We start from the raw sequence: 17,276 nt of genomic DNA on the forward strand, positions 1-17,276 counted from the left end.
ACCTCCGTGCCAACTTTTTTAATTTCTCAGTTTTCCTTTTTCTTTTTTTTCTGGCCCCGCATCTCTAAGTCGAACTCCGGTTGTCTTTGTTTTTATTTTCTGTTCATGTGATAGTCGTGGGTAAACGTACGTCTGTTTGTGCAGAAACGAGGTGCGGTGCAAAGGGCGCCCATAATGGGAATTTGCCCGTCGTAACACTGCCCCTCTGCAAACTAACTTGATGGTGACATTAGCGTGTTGTTGGACAGTATTGTTTCTCTCAAGAAGTGCAGTTTTGCAGAAAGGAGCATCACTCGATATGTACCGAAGCTGTGGCAATTAGGGGATTCTGGGAAAGCAATGTTTGGTGCACATGTGTTTTTTAATTGGGTTGTCACGCGTGACTGCGCTTGACAGTGACACAGCGCGAGGGAGGCTATATAAGCCCATGGTGATGTCAAGAGGAGGACGGTGCTGGGTAGTTTTGGCATTGGAGTGAAGTGTCGGACCCAGCGAGGGGTCATCGACGAGACCGAAGTGGGAGCCCGGATGGAGGTCTGGTGAGAGATCGATGACGGCGGCGCCTTGACGCTGGGGACCCATCTTCGACCCGAGGATTCGTCGCCAATGTCGCCTTACTCCAACGCTGACGTCCTGGCAACTGATGATAAGCCCGGGAAAGACAATGTTGGCGGCGAGTGACCTAGGCGGGGGGCACTCGATGACAATGAGCGACGAGACGGACCGAAAAGGGCGGTAGCCGAAGTCCCGGGACCGGCGAGCACCCACTAAGGGAACGTAGGTCCGCCGCTCAGTCTTCGCTAGCATTGTGACTCGGGCCGTGGACCGAGATTGGAGACACCAGAGCGGATGAAAATCGACGGAAGCAGGAACCGAAATCCAGATCCTGGAGTGGCAGGACGTAGTGTCGAAGTCGGTCTTCAGAATTTGTCTTCTACGCAAGAACGAAACGAAATTTGTCCAGGTAAAAGAAAAAAGTATGAAAAAGGAAGAAAAGGGCTTTCGTTCCATTCCGGTTTGCCCCAAAATAACGCCTTTTTTTTTCTTTTTTTCGACCATCTATTTTTATGGAGGAACCTTAATGCTTGCGGGATCTGCATGGAGACATAGCTGTGGTACTCAGTGGGTTTCGGGTGTGACTTCGAATAAGAGCAGAGCTGCATATGCACAGCAGCTAGTTCATCGCTTTCAACCGCAATGCAGAAATACCTTTTAGCTGTGCTGAGTGGGGCTTTATCTGGGGTCCGTTTCTGTTTTCAAGTCAAGCCTGTACCAAAAGTCGAGCATGATGTAGGACAGTGGAAGTTTATTGCTGTATCCTATGTACACATATATGGACAAAAGAGAGATTCAAACAGTTGTGACAGAGAGCAATCCCTTTCCGCTTCCTTCATTGAGGACAGCCATCTTGAAGCGTAACATCATCTCTTTCTTTTTGCGCTCCTTAGCTCTTTCGAGATGCTTCTTGCGTTCTTCCTTGGGCCAATACCTGCCTGTCTTCAGCTCTGACTGGTTGTCTTCGTCCGTAGTGATTCCTGCTCTCTCTTGGACAATCTGTTCCTGGCGCACCTTGAGCAACTTGCTTCTGGCTGCACGGCTCACGTAGCGCGTACCGTCCGGCCGTCTCTTCACCTTCCAACCGCTTTCTGTTTGGCCTTGCAGCAGCAGCTCTTGTTGCAACGTCATAGTCTCTTGCAAGTTGGCTGGCGTCGTGTACATTGTGGGGGCACTCACGGTCTTTGGTATCCTACGTCGGCATGACTCGCAGCTCTTCTGCGGAAGAAAAAAAGAAAGTGGACCATGAGTCCAAGGAAACTTTGGCCTACAAAAGTGCGTTCGTCACATACAACAAAGAATGTATTCGTTTGTACTAATTATAACCGACACATTGTATTTTTGCGGCATCAGCCCCACCTCATCATTGTCTCTTTATGTGCGTGGGTGCGTTCAACGGTCGCGTGACTTTGTGACGCGTGCTGGTAACGTAACACTTTAAGGCTAAGATATAAACTTTTCACGTTAAAACTTGTTCGCGGTCTCGTTTCCCTGCTAGGAAAATATTTATTAAAGGAGCACCAAGGTGCAAAAATTTTTCCTGGCGAAATAAAAGGTGCTGTTACCTTGACTCTAACACAAAAGGAACTGCAATCGTTCGTTGAGTCCTTTATGGCTTATGAGCGAAAGAACATTTACACTTTTCCTCTCCTTCTCCTTCTCCGGAAGGCCGGCAACACGGAGCGCCCTCTCATTGGTCTCCGCAAACGATTATCGGGGGGGGGGGGGGGGGTCGTTTGAAGAGACCTGTCCGATGCCTCTCCGCACTCTCCGCATCCGATGCAGAAAAGGAGAGGGAGGGGAAATCGTGAACGTTCAACGGGAAAGTTTCGGAAAACATTACAAAAAATTAAAGCGATGCAGATTTGTGCTTTTTTTCATATCATCATCATCATCATCATCATCTTGTCCGAAAAACTCTGATTTTGAAGGTTCCAATAACCGAGAACTGAGCAAGAAAAGTCGTGCCTTGATCACTGCTTGACGGAGTTCGTTTCCTTTTGTGTCGAGATTGGTTCGCATCGCGGGTTAACCAACATCCCCCGTAACGAAGGGTGGTTGTCTTGAATCCAAATCCACAGTGCAGCAGTCTGAAGTAGTGTAGTTCAGTTTTTAGCGTGTAGGGTCTTCCTTCCCCTTTTTCAGTGAATCATATGCCCACCCTCCTCCTTGGACGACAGAGAACTCAAAAAGTTGAGTTCTTGCCATCCTGTTTGCTCCTCATACTCAAGGACGCGGGTTAACCAACATCCCCCGTAACGAAGGGTGGTTGTCTTGAATCCAAATCCACAGTGCAGCAGTCTGAAGTAGTGTAGTTCAGTTTTTAGAGTGTAGGGTCTTCTTTCCCCTTTTTCAGTGAATCATATGCCCACCCTCCTCCTTGGACGACAGAGAACTCAAAAAGTTGAGTTCTTGCCATCCTGTTTGCTCCTCATACTCAAGGACGCGGGTTAACCAACATCCCCCGTAACGAAGGGTGGTTGTCTTGAATCCAAATCCACAGTGCAGCAGTCTGAAGTAGTGTAGTTCAGTTTTTAGCGTGTAGGGTCTTCCTTCCCCTTTTTCAGTGAATCATATGCCCACCCTCCTCCTTGGACGACAGAGAACTCAAAAAGTTGAGTTCTTGCCATCCTGTTTGCTCCTCATACTCAAGGAAATGTTAGCTACAAATACAATCTGTCTGAAAGAACAGAGTTGTCGCAACGGAGACAGTACATTCTGAAAAATGAACTTCACCGCATATCACGCTCCTAGCCAATCTCGAATGATATCGTTGTCTGTCCTGATTTGTTGAAAACGGGAGGCGTTCGCCTTTTTTTATGACACTTACGCGGTTCATAATAGTCACAAAAAAGCGTACGCCTCCCGTTTTCAACAAATCAGGACAGACAATTAACGATATCATTCGAGATTATGGTTGGCTAGGAGCGTGCTATGCGGTGAGGATCATTTTTAAGAGTGTATAGATCGGACGTAAGCGACCTCGCGACTATGTCAAGGAATATCCACACTCTAAACACTGAACTTCCCTGCATAGCACGCTCTGCGCCAACCATTGTCAGGAATGATAGGCTTATCGCTGCTGATTCGAGGAGAGCGGGAGGCGTACGCCTTTTTGTGTCAATTATCCAGATTGACACAAAAAGGCGTACGCCCCCTCTCTCTTCAAATCACAAGCGATAAACCTATTATTTGTGGCAATGGTTGGCGCAGAGCGTGCTATGCGGTGAAGTTCAGTTTTTAGAGTGCTGATTTCGAGATGATCACGTCGCCAAGTGATCGTGACACAGATTTCATTGTTTGCAAGCCAGCGTTCCAAGGCACGTTTTCTTTTCTTGCGAGTAAAAATATAAACTGCAAATCCCCCTCCCCCTCCAAAGATGAACCCCCCCCCCCCCTCGAGAACCCGGAACCTTACATATGCGATATTGACGCGACGCAAGGCAATAGTCCCAATCGGTTTGCGGACGACGATCTTGTGACTTGCGGACTAACGATGGTCGTCAAGTTCCGAATGGAGGTCTCAGACAGCGCCAATCGTAACAGTGATGAAAGAAACGATGAGCAGCTGCCAGTGACGGCTAAAATGCAGGGCCCCCCTCCACGTTCTGCGGCGTATCACGAGCTCCACCAACGCCACCTGAACGCTAATCGATGTGACGTTTTCATTCGGAGCCCCGCCAATCCCAGCCATGCCCTCGGTGGTCGTAGCCGCAGGCGCCTCTCCTTCGAATTGTCCGCAGCGAATGACTATGTGAATGACTCTATGTCAATGTAGCGAATGATTCAGTCTACGTGGCGTTGGCGTGTAGCGACAGGTAATTTCTCGTGACCACCACCATACAGGGTGTCCCAAATGAGAGGCCGATCTGGGGGCGATCCGGTTGTCCTGACCCCCCTCAATTTCTGTCGTTACAGTTGACAGAGTTTCAGTTGACCTTATGTAGTGTAGAGGGATGCCGTCCACGGCAGGGCCCCCACTTCGAAAAATCCTAAACAATCCCTTCACACTGAATGTTGCTAACAGTCGCCCATCGTAGCCGCTAGTTTTTTTTTTTTTGCATTGTGCCTAATTAATTAATTAGATCAGACTAATTACCTAACTTCTAAAATATTGGATTAAGATGTCAATTGGAAAGTTGCAGCTTGTCTTGAGAAACACCGAAAGAGAAACACCGACCGAGGTTGCCCTGTGTTCTTCTTTTCTTTTTATTTTCCGCCTAAAAACAAACCCGCATCCGTGTATCGCTGTTCACGATAGGGTTCCACAGACAACGCGCACTTTCTCCTTTCAGAACAACAAATCAGAGCATGTTGGAGAACGCCGCAATCACAGGGCACTGCGTGTTCATACGTGGTGTTTCGTTCTTTTTTTTTTCTTTTTTTCGCAGGCTTTCTTTTGGGCTTAAAAAAGAAACCACACAAAGTGTACGTGTATATTGGCATACATTATCGCATTAAAGAGAAATAAAACACACACCGCACCCGTTAACACCACAGGGAAGGCACCCGGGTGATTTCCATACCCGCAGAAGCCCCGCTCGCTGCAGCGAAAACATTGTTCACGCTAACGAAGACTAGTTACTGCACAGTAAAAACGTCTTCTTATCTTAAACTTATCAAATAGCGCGTACGCATTTTATTCACTTTCGTCATCTGGGTCGTCTTCCATTTTGGACGATCCCAACATTTACCGCGACTCCACGAGATTCGTATCACCGCGATTCTACAGTAACAGAGAGTTTGTGAAACGTCCATAAAATAAATTTGCCTAAAATATCTTTTCCCCGACCCGTAAAACGCCATAGAAACCACTTACGAAGCACACAACAACGAATTTCCAAACGAAAAACGACAGATTTCCGCGCGGGTTTACCTTCTCATCGTCCACTGCGGATGAGGTTCCTGTGTGGTAGGCACTGTCTGTTCGGAGGTCCGCCTTGAGGGAGACGCGTTCCATTATGGGAATTTGCCCGTCGTAACACTGCCCCTCTGCAAACTAACTTGATGGTGACATTAGCGTGTTGTTGGACAGTATTGTTTCTCTCAAGAAGTGCAGTTTTGCAGAAAGGAGCATCACTCGATATGTACCGAAGCTGTGGCAATTAGGGGATTCTGGGAAAGCAATGTTTGGTGCACATGTGTTTTTTAATTGGGTTGTCACGCGTGACTGCGCTTGACAGTGACACAGCGCGAGGGAGGCTATATAAGCCCATGGTGATGTCAAGAGGAGGACGGTGCTGGGTAGTTTTGGCATTGGAGTGAAGTGTCGGACCCAGCGAGGGGTCATCGACGAGACCGAAGTGGGAGCCCGGATGGAGGTCTGGTGAGAGATCGATGACGGCGGCGCCTTGACGCTGGGGACCCATCTTCGACCCGAGGATTCGTCGCCAATGTCGCCTTACTCCAACGCTGACGTCCTGGCAACTGATGATAAGCCCGGGAAAGACAATGTTGGCGGCGAGTGACCTAGGCGGGGGGCACTCGATGACAATGAGCGACGAGACGGACCGAAAAGGGCGGTAGCCGAAGTCCCGGGACCGGCGAGCACCCACTAAGGGAACGTAGGTCCGCCGCTCAGTCTTCGCTAGCATTGTGACTCGGGCCGTGGACCGAGATTGGAGACACCAGAGCGGATGAAAATCGACGGAAGCAGGAACCGAAATCCAGATCCTGGAGTGGCAGGACGTAGTGTCGAAGTCGGTCTTCAGAATTTGTCTTCTACGCAAGAACGAAACGAAATTTGTCCAGGTAAAAGAAAAAAGTATGAAAAAGGAAGAAAAGGGCTTTCGTTCCATTCCGGTTTGCCCCAAAATAACGCCTTTTTTTTCTTTTTTTCGACCATCTATTTTTATGGAGGAACCTTAATGCTTGCGGGATCTGCATGGAGACATAGCTGTGGTACTCAGTGGGTTTCGGGTGTGACTTCGAATAAGAGCAGAGCTGCATATGCACAGCAGCTAGTTCATCGCTTTCAACCGCAATGCAGAAATACCTTTTAGCTGTGCTGAGTGGGGCTTTATCTGGGGTCCGTTTCTGTTTTCAAGTCAAGCCTGTACCAAAAGTCGAGCATGATGTAGGACAGTGGAAGTTTATTGCTGTATCCTATGTACACATATATGGACAAAAGAGAGATTCAAACAGTTGTGACAGAGAGCAATCCCTTTCCGCTTCCTTCATTGAGGACAGCCATCTTGAAGCGTAACATCATCTCTTTCTTTTTGCGCTCCTTAGCTCTTTCGAGATGCTTCTTGCGTTCTTCCTTGGGCCAATACCTGCCTGTCTTCAGCTCTGACTGGTTGTCTTCGTCCGTAGTGATTCCTGCTCTCTCTTGGACAATCTGTTCCTGGCGCACCTTGAGCAACTTGCTTCTGGCTGCACGGCTCACGTAGCGCGTACCGTCCGGCCGTCTCTTCACCTTCCAACCGCTTTCTGTTTGGCCTTGCAGCAGCAGCTCTTGTTGCAACGTCATAGTCTCTTGCAAGTTGGCTGGCGTCGTGTACATTGTGGGGGCACTCACGGTCTTTGGTATCCTACGTCGGCATGACTCGCAGCTCTTCTGCGGAAGAAAAAAAGAAAGTGGACCATGAGTCCAAGGAAACTTTGGCCTACAAAAGTGCGTTCGTCACATACAACAAAGAATGTATTCGTTTGTACTAATTATAACCGACACATTGTATTTTTGCGGCATCAGCCCCACCTCATCATTGTCTCTTTATGTGCGTGGGTGCGTTCAACGGTCGCGTGACTTTGTGACGCGTGCTGGTAACGTAACACTTTAAGGCTAAGATATAAACTTTTCACGTTAAAACTTGTTCGCGGTCTCGTTTCCCTGCTAGGAAAATATTTATTAAAGGAGCACCAAGGTGCAAAAATTTTTCCTGGCGAAATAAAAGGTGCTGTTACCTTGACTCTAACACAAAAGGAACTGCAATCGTTCGTTGAGTCCTTTATGGCTTATGAGCGAAAGAACATTTACACTTTTCCTCTCCTTCTCCTTCTCCGGAAGGCCGGCAACACGGAGCGCCCTCTCATTGGTCTCCGCAAACGATTATCGGGGGGGGGGGGTCGTTTGAAGAGACCTGTCCGATGCCTCTCCGCACTCTCCGCATCCGATGCAGAAAAGGAGAGGGAGGGGAAATCGTGAACGTTCAACGGGAAAGTTTCGGAAAACATTACAAAAAATTAAAGCGATGCAGATTTGTGCTTTTTTTCATATCATCATCATCATCATCATCATCTTGTCCGAAAAACTCTGATTTTGAAGGTTCCAATAACCGAGAACTGAGCAAGAAAAGTCGTGCCTTGATCACTGCTTGACGGAGTTCGTTTCCTTTTGTGTCGAGATTGGTTCGCATCGCGGGTTAACCAACATCCCCCGTAACGAAGGGTGGTTGTCTTGAATCCAAATCCACAGTGCAGCAGTCTGAAGTAGTGTAGTTCAGTTTTTAGAGTGTAGGGTCTTCTTTCCCCTTTTTCAGTGAATCATATGCCCACCCTCCTCCTTGGACGACAGAGAACTCAAAAAGTTGAGTTCTTGCCATCCTGTTTGCTCCTCATACTCAAGGACGCGGGTTAACCAACATCCCCCGTAACGAAGGGTGGTTGTCTTGAATCCAAATCCACAGTGCAGCAGTCTGAAGTAGTGTAGTTCAGTTTTTAGAGTGTAGGGTCTTCTTTCCCCTTTTTCAGTGAATCATATGCCCACCCTCCTCCTTGGACGACAGAGAACTCAAAAAGTTGAGTTCTTGCCATCCTGTTTGCTCCTCATACTCAAGGACGCGGGTTAACCAACATCCCCCGTAACGAAGGGTGGTTGTCTTGAATCCAAATCCACAGTGCAGCAGTCTGAAGTAGTGTAGTTCAGTTTTTAGCGTGTAGGGTCTTCCTTCCCCTTTTTCAGTGAATCATATGCCCACCCTCCTCCTTGGACGACAGAGAACTCAAAAAGTTGAGTTCTTGCCATCCTGTTTGCTCCTCATACTCAAGGAAATGTTAGCTACAAATACAATCTGTCTGAAAGAACAGAGTTGTCGCAACGGAGACAGTACATTCTGAAAAATGAACTTCACCGCATATCACGCTCCTAGCCAATCTCGAATGATATCGTTGTCTGTCCTGATTTGTTGAAAACGGGAGGCGTTCGCCTTTTTTTATGACACTTACGCGGTTCATAATAGTCACAAAAAAGCGTACGCCTCCCGTTTTCAACAAATCAGGACAGACAATTAACGATATCATTCGAGATTATGGTTGGCTAGGAGCGTGCTATGCGGTGAGGATCATTTTTAAGAGTGTATAGATCGGACGTAAGCGACCTCGCGACTATGTCAAGGAATATCCACACTCTAAACACTGAACTTCCCTGCATAGCACGCTCTGCGCCAACCATTGTCAGGAATGATAGGCTTATCGCTGCTGATTCGAGGAGAGCGGGAGGCGTACGCCTTTTTGTGTCAATTATCCAGATTGACACAAAAAGGCGTACGCCCCCTCTCTCTTCAAATCACAAGCGATAAACCTATTATTTGTGGCAATGGTTGGCGCAGAGCGTGCTATGCGGTGAAGTTCAGTTTTTAGAGTGCTGATTTCGAGATGATCACGTCGCCAAGTGATCGTGACACAGATTTCATTGTTTGCAAGCCAGCGTTCCAAGGCACGTTTTCTTTTCTTGCGAGTAAAAATATAAACTGCAAATCCCCCTCCCCCTCCAAAGATGAACCCCCCCCCCCCCCTCGAGAACCCGGAACCTTACATATGCGATATTGACGCGACGCAAGGCAATAGTCCCAATCGGTTTGCGGACGACGATCTTGTGACTTGCGGACTAACGATGGTCGTCAAGTTCCGAATGGAGGTCTCAGACAGCGCCAATCGTAACAGTGATGAAAGAAACGATGAGCAGCTGCCAGTGACGGCTAAAATGCAGGGCCCCCCTCCACGTTCTGCGGCGTATCACGAGCTCCACCAACGCCACCTGAACGCTAATCGATGTGACGTTTTCATTCGGAGCCCCGCCAATCCCAGCCATGCCCTCGGTGGTCGTAGCCGCAGGCGCCTCTCCTTCGAATTGTCCGCAGCGAATGACTATGTGAATGACTCTATGTCAATGTAGCGAATGATTCAGTCTACGTGGCGTTGGCGTGTAGCGACAGGTAATTTCTCGTGACCACCACCATACAGGGTGTCCCAAATGAGAGGCCGATCTGGGGGCGATCCGGTTGTCCTGACCCCCCTCAATTTCTGTCGTTACAGTTGACAGAGTTTCAGTTGACCTTATGTAGTGTAGAGGGATGCCGTCCACGGCAGGGCCCCCACTTCGAAAAATCCTAAACAATCCCTTCACACTGAATGTTGCTAACAGTCGCCCATCGTAGCCGCTAGTTTTTTTTTTTTTTGCATTGTGCCTAATTAATTAATTAGATCAGACTAATTACCTAACTTCTAAAATATTGGATTAAGATGTCAATTGGAAAGTTGCAGCTTGTCTTGAGAAACACCGAAAGAGAAACACCGACCGAGGTTGCCCTGTGTTCTTCTTTTCTTTTTATTTTCCGCCTAAAAACAAACCCGCATCCGTGTATCGCTGTTCACGATAGGGTTCCACAGACAACGCGCACTTTCTCCTTTCAGAACAACAAATCAGAGCATGTTGGAGAACGCCGCAATCACAGGGCACTGCGTGTTCATACGTGGTGTTTCGTTCTTTTTTTTTTCTTTTTTTCGCAGGCTTTCTTTTGGGCTTAAAAAAGAAACCACACAAAGTGTACGTGTATATTGGCATACATTCTCGCATTAAAGAGAAATAAAACACACACCGCACCCGTTAACACCACAGGGAAGGCACCCGGGTGATTTCCATACCCGCAGAAGCCCCGCTCGCTGCAGCGAAAACATTGTTCACGCTAACGAAGACTAGTTACTGCACAGTAAAAACGTCATCTTATCTTAAACTTATCAAATAGCGCGTACGCATTTTATTCACTTTCGTCATCTGGGTCGTCTTCCATTTTGGACGATCCCAACATTTACCGCGACTCCACGAGATTCGTATCACCGCGATTCTACAGTAACAGAGAGTTTGTGAAACGTCCATAAAATAAATTTGCCTAAAATATCTTTTCCCCGACCCGTAAAACGCCATAGAAACCACTTACGAAGCACACAACAACGAATTTCCAAACGAAAAACGACAGATTTCCGCGCGGGTTTACCTTCTCATCGTCCACTGCGGATGAGGTTCCTGTGTGGTAGGCACTGTCTGTTCGGAGGTCCGCCTTGAGGGAGACGCGTTCCATTCGCCGAGCCAATGCTTCTTCTTCGGGAAACCGACGCAGTCCCTCTTTTTCCTACAGATACCGATTGATTGATCGAAAAATAAAAATATGAAGATGCCATTTAGCGGGCTTCACCCACATTCCCACCCACATTCCAAAATACATTCCCGAACGATTTCGTGTCAACGAAATGACAATTCAACTCCTCAATATCTTCCAACTTTGTTCTCGACAGACCCACTAACATAAAGCAGAGCCCTGTGTTACTCGCGGATGTGAGCAGACACGCGCAAAATATTTGCGGATTCGGATAACCAACAAATAATTATTGAGGTACGAAGTGTGTATGAAGTAAGTATAAGGGGTATGAAGGTATGAAGTACTGAGCACAATTTAGCAGTTTATCTCTCAGAGTACGTACTAGTTTCAGGATCTTCGAAAAAAAAAAAAAAAGAGGGTGAATTTACATAAAGACTGGCCCCAATTCGCAGCTATATATATCCCGCATTTCCCCGAAAACATTAATTAATAAGGTAATGGATTTTAGGTAATTATTCGTCCAGCAGCTACATACGCGTTCGGACAGGATGTCCGCTTGACCGCATAACCCAACGGTGAAAACCGGATGTACAGAGCTAGTCTAGCAAACGTTACACATTTCGATCCCATCACAAAGATAGAAGACGGGGTTTACCCAATCCCAAACTTTGCTGACTGGTAGACATTTGACAGAAGTGAAATGGCGCTGACAAGCTGGAAATTTGAATTTTGAAATTGAAAATTTGAAACTTGAAACGAGAATTTGTCTGAACTCCTCGTCTCGGGTCTTACTTCACAGTCATGGTAGGACATTTGTCTGAAATTTCGTCTGGATATTTTGCGAGCGTTACGGACATGTAGAATAAAAATAAAAAATCGGGCAAAATCTCACTCTATGCATTTTCCATGGCCTATCTCGCTCAAAAGCCGCCATTTTCTCCTATGTGCGCGTCATTTTGATTTCACCACATACAGGCGGCCCCAACATACAGAAGAAGAGGACTACAGTGAATAATGGTAATAATACCGTGATGTTCCACGTAAGGTTTGTCTGCGCAGTGTGGCGACATGTTGCACGTGCCGCAGGGTGGGACTGCGGATAATTTGGACCACCTGGGTTTTTTTTTTACGTGCGCCGGAAATCTCCGACACACCGTGCTGAAAGCAATGTTTACCTATGTTTAGCATGTAAATGATGTAATGTAAATAATGTTTATAGTGCATAATGTCAGCACGGGCATGTCACACCGCTGTAGGCAGCGCCGCTTGTGTGGGGTGACGTGAATGTGAAGCAGACACAAGAAAAAACGGCGGTGTTTGTGTGAGGATAGGCCATTGAAAATGCATGGGGGATTTTGCTCGATTTTTAATTCTCTTTCTACGTGATCATAAAGCTCGCAAAAAAAAAGTCCAACAAAACTTGAAACAAATGGCTACTGCAAAGTTTGGGGTTGGCTAAACCCCGTCTTCTATTTTTAAGATGCAGTTGAAACGTAACGTTTGCTAGCTGGTCGCTAGCTATTTTCTAGCTAGCACTTGGCAAAAATGCCAGCTACACTCTTAAAAATGAACTTCACCGCATAGCACGCTCCTAGCCAATCATCATCCAGAATGATATGGTTATCTGCCCTGATTTGTTGAAAACGGGAGGCGTACGCCTTTTTTGTGACAATTATGAACAGCATAAGTGTCACAAAAATGGCGTACGCCTCCCGTTTTCAACAAATCAGGGCAGATAACCATATCATTCTGGATGATGATTTGCTAGGAGCATGCTATGCGGTGAAGTTCATTTTTAAGAGTGTAAAAGCTTTCTAAAGATAATAGTCGAAACATAATTACCTCACGTTTTATCACTATACGAAGCGTTGAAACGTCGAGCGATACGATCTTAATTTGTAATATATACAAAGTTGGGATGGGCCAACCGAATCCTCGAACCCTAGGCAGGGATTGGAAATTCAGAAATCCCAATCCCATGTCCAAAACAGCGAATCCACCAACCACGTTTGTTTGTTGCCTCCGGAGTTCGCCGAAAGGCCTGATTGGCCGCCGGGGCGCGCCGACCACAGCATAAAGCTCCGACTTTACAAGTTTAAAGGTAACACAGTTTTGTTTTTGATTGTTTCTTAGTTTTATGAAAAGAATTCAGACGAACAGAAGAATTCATTGTATTAACTGTAGTCGATGAACAACACGTTAAATAAATTACACTTAGCTAGGAAGAAGCATATGGGTATGTCTTCCCCTGAAAGTGAACTATTTATTTAATTTGTTTGCCATTAAACAAAGATATCAAATTCTGCTTCAAAACACTTTTCAGTAGAAGTGGTTTTTCCTCTGGTTTTTTAAACTCTTTCTAAAGAGACGATTCGTATGATTCGTGGATTCGCAGAACCTTCCTTGGATTCGGATTAGGGAAATTCTGGATTCGTCCCATCTCTAGTACAAAGTACTATGTCAACATATACTTGATGAGTACTTTAAAGTACTTTGCAAAGGGCTCTGTTACTCTAAGTGCCTTAGTAGTATGGTACCTTGTACTGTACTTAAAGTACAACATGTGCTAGGCACTTGGTACTTTACTTCAAGAACAATTTTGATATACTTTGCCCCATCACTGTCTCGACGGTTACATCCTATAACGCATCATCCTGTCATTTCTCTTCGGGGACGTATCACAGGGATCGGACACGAATGCAATGCGGATGCGGATTTTGTGTGGCAAGAAGCTGACTCTGGCTTTAATGTAAACACTTTGGAGGTAGTGCTCCTTCCTATAACATTACCTGTACTGGAGCTCTCGCGACTAGTACAGTGACGTCGGGCCGGCGCTCCGAGAACAGCGCCACCGCCTGCTCACGGCTGTAAACTTCGACGCCGTTCACCTGCAGGATTTCGTCACCTTCGCGTAACCTTCCGGCTGCGATCCCGTGCGGATCCACCTGCGACGAAATTGTGTCCAACCAAAATCATCCACAACAGGTGCATCCTCCTTACCTCTCCGACGTACACCTGAGTGTCCGTGTAGTAGAGCGTAACTCCTAGCTTTCCCCCGTTACCTTGACGCAAGAGACGCACCTCCTGAAAGGAAAGTACATCATTAACCGCATCCCACCTGTCGCTTCCTCACTTACCTCTACATCCAGGGTGTCGTCCTCCACAAGCGGTTCATCCGTCTGACAGAAAGCATCTGCCTGGGCAGGGTGTCGAGGGGGAGGCCGTCGCAGGACCTCTACTAAGATGGGTTCTCGGGCAGACATGAAGGCTGCCACGGCTTCATCGTGGGAGGCAGTCGACACATCTAGCCCGTTCACCTGCACATATGCGTGGTTTTATAAAGTGGAGTGCACGAGAATGTCGAATGGGACAGAAACTGAGCTCAAGAATGTAGATCGCTCGAAAGAATCGCCCTTCTTCACTGGTCGTTAGAGAGAGAGAGAAAGAGAGAAAAAAGCTCCGAGTCTCGCGACAAAGCAGTGGCTGCCACTTTGAACTTTTGACGTAGAACTTACGTCTGATGTAGGGTAATTTCTTTAAAAACGCGGTGTTAGCGCCGCGAAGCAACTGTGGCTATGAGCGGCGTACAGACGTGGACAGATGGAGAGAGGACAGCAGGAAGGAGTGGGGTGACGGGGGGAGTTAGTATGGGTCCTGGGTCGACTTCGAGGGAACTGTGCCGACATTCGTCTGGGAAGTCTGCCGTAAGGCCCAGGGGAAACCTCAGACAGCACAGCCGGTGCGGGGATTCGAACCCACGTCACTTCCCAGTCTCGGCGTGGAAGGCGGTCATGTTATGCGATCATGGGGAATGCAGTATGCCACACCCTCCGCTGGTGGGGATAAATTAAAGTACAATGTTTTTATTGAATTTAATTTTATGTCTTACTTAGAGTTTACTTATTAAAATTTGCCTTGGTAACATTTCATTGAATTGATTATTTTATATTATATTATTCATTTAATGGATAAGATTTAGTTAATTAAATAAGGAAATTAAAAGTCCCCAAAGGGAATTCTGCGCTCGAAATGTCGAGGAGGAGCGTTTTTTCTCTCTCTCTCTCCTGCTTATCTTGCGTGCTCGTCGTTTGTCCTGTGTTCTTTCCATGTCATTTTTGTCGCATATTTCCCCCCCTCTCATTTGTCGCTCAATTGTTCCTTTTCTTTACAATTTGTAAGATGAGGGATGGCCGATATGCCGGCTTATACGATAATTGTTATCCACTGACAACTGTACGTCAAATCGTTTTTCTTTATTCGCGATTTAAAATAACGAGCACTGAGTAGCACAACGTGGCAGTATAGTCGGATTGCAACACAGAACTGCGTTGTGGCTGTTTGTACGTATAGCTTTGGTAACATACAAAGTTCCAACCTTTACACCCCGCTTTTTTTTTCTTCCTAATCTATATCTAAAGGAAACTAACAGGCAAAAATGGGAAAAGTCTCGCAAGTGAATGAGATAAGTATTTAAAGAGATTGAAACATTTAAATAATTTATTTGACTAAAGAACAAGCTTTCGGACGGAGTCCGTCCTTCATCAGGTGCGATACATTGAGCGCTTGGTAGAGATATTTATACTAATGTGCATAAGAGGAGACAAAAACCGTTGAGAGATCTCAGGTGAACGAATAGTGTTCGTTCATCCGAGATCTGTCAACGGTTTTTGTCTCCGGTAACACTCCTACAGTACATCGCCTTCTTTTGTATTTTTTTTTTCCCGGTATCAGTCCTCTCTATAATAAGAATTTGTATTTCCTCCTCACCATCTTCTGTGTCCCCCTTTCTCTTACGCACATTAGTATAAATATCTCTGCCAAGTGCTCAATGTATCGCACCTGATGAAGGACGAACTCCGTCCGAAATCTTGTTCTTTAGTCAAATAAATTATTTATAGGTTTCAATCTCTTTAAATACTAATCTATATCTAATCTAATATAATTAGTAACATACAATGACGCAATGTAGTCCATTTGGGTGAGCCTATCCGCCTCACCCCTTTGCAAAGGATGCGAAGAGGGACGTGCGGGGAGGTACAGTTTGGAAAATTCGATGCAGAAGTCACCGTCATTCCTCGCGTCATTTGTGAAGCCAACCAAGAGGCTAAAGCCAACACTGGCGGGTGGAAGAGACCGATAATTTTCTCGGCTCGGACTCCGAGGTGCATCATACTTTACGTAGACTCGCTTGCGCTCGACATACAGAAACAATGCGCTGTACTTTGGGGAAGCGGCTCAAGTGTCGTATGGTGTCTATGATCTTCAAGAATTCGTATAGAAAGTTCTCGCACTGTGATTTTTCGGTGCTGCAGCCGTCAACATTATTGTCACTACGTATTTAGTTAATTAATTAGATAGCTATTTATTTATCATTTAGTAACTCTAGTCAGCATATACACGACACTATAACATTAATGGTTAACATTAACACTAGCGTGAACATTATAGCATTGCGACTTGTTCCGTCGTCCAGTCTTTAATAGAATAAAAATTCAATGGAGCAAGACTGGAGCGAACCGATGAGGCAGCCTCACCTGTTCGCTCCAGTCTTGCTTCATTGAATTTTTAAATCCTCGAAATATATTTAAAAAAAGGACGTGAAGACATTCGATATTAGTGCAAAAGCAATGAGGCGGAGTTTTACAACTGTCCTCATTTGTAGACTTTGATACAGCAGAGGAAATTCGATCAGTGAGCGGGTTAAATGTATAAACGAAGATGAGCTCATCTTGTAGTCATCTAGTAAGTCAACGGTACGAAAGCATTGAACATTGGTCGAACATTTCGTATTGGCTATTCGACGTAGCAAATTCGACAACACGAGAGTCAAACTGCTCAGAAGTAAAAATATTTCTCTCGGGGAAAATAAATACCTATCACAGTGACAGTGGACATGTTTACAGCACTATACTCGCCGCTAGCAGCAATGCAAACTCGCGGGTCAGCCTCCGATTTCCATTAATTCTCAAAGCCTAACAACGATGTTTCTTTAGTGCTATATCATGTCTCCCAGGAAATCGTTTCTCCATCTCAGCGCTGGAGACAAACAAGTATGATATGACATGATAGAAAAACAAGCATGGACTCCATGCCAGCGAAACACATTGGACGCAAGTTTTGGATGGGTAAACCACAACGAACGTGGATCGTACGATTATTAGCCTACCACCAGCTGCCTCTGCGGGAGGGCGGCGAGACTAAGGGAAAAAGAATTTCCTTTCTCTCTATCTCTGTGGCTGGATAGCAAAGTTAATCCCGGACCAAACAGCAGGTGGCACGGCAAACAGAAATGCGGGCTCTTCTTCGCGAGCTAGATGTGGGTCGGATCACCTTACTTCACTCAGCAAGAGCAGGACAGATGCAATATCTTAATGACAGGGCAGTGTCAACTAAAACTGGTGTACA

The 17,276-nt window shown here is 46.2% G+C and overlaps 2 protein-coding genes across 2 annotated transcripts in view; both read right to left on the reverse strand.

Moving 5' to 3' along the window:
• Nucleotides 1-1,279: 1,279 nt before the first annotated feature.
• LOC135398367 (PDZ domain-containing RING finger protein 4-like) lies at nt 1,280-5,515 on the reverse strand. The gene is made up of 2 exons (XM_064629780.1): nt 5,432-5,515; nt 1,280-1,773 (listed from the first exon to the last, which is right to left on the reverse strand). Exons 1-2 carry the CDS (start codon nt 5,513-5,515, stop codon nt 1,351-1,353), a joined length of 507 nt encoding a protein of 168 aa, XP_064485850.1. The 3' UTR covers nt 1,280-1,350.
• A 1,105-nt stretch (nt 5,516-6,620) lies between these two features.
• LOC135397746 (PDZ domain-containing RING finger protein 4-like) overlaps nt 6,621-17,276 on the reverse strand; it is a 44,369-nt gene continuing 33,713 nt past the window's right edge. Inside the window, exons 2-6 of the mRNA XM_064629341.1 lie at nt 14,009-14,188; nt 13,872-13,955; nt 13,661-13,816; nt 10,770-10,904; nt 6,621-7,114 (exon numbers count right to left, since the gene is read on the reverse strand). Of these exons, the coding sequence (XP_064485411.1) occupies nt 6,692-7,114; nt 10,770-10,904; nt 13,661-13,816; nt 13,872-13,955; nt 14,009-14,188 (978 nt within the window). The 3' untranslated portion in view covers nt 6,621-6,691. The remainder of the gene's footprint in view (nt 7,115-10,769; nt 10,905-13,660; nt 13,817-13,871; nt 13,956-14,008; nt 14,189-17,276) is intronic.

The sequence above is a fragment of the Ornithodoros turicata genome, chromosome 6 (genome assembly GCF_037126465.1).
Source record: "Ornithodoros turicata isolate Travis chromosome 6, ASM3712646v1, whole genome shotgun sequence".
NCBI classification, from domain to species: Eukaryota; Metazoa; Arthropoda; class Arachnida; order Ixodida; family Argasidae; genus Ornithodoros; species Ornithodoros turicata.

Coding starts and splice junctions, on each gene's coding strand:
- LOC135398367 (XM_064629780.1), bottom strand. CDS start 5,515: ATGGAACGCGTCTCCCTCAAGGCGGACCTCCGAACAGACAGTGCCTAC. Junction 1,774..5,431: donor CCGCAGTGGACGATGAGAAG/GTAAACCCGCGC, acceptor TTTCTTCCGCAG/AAGAGCTGCGAGTCATGCCG.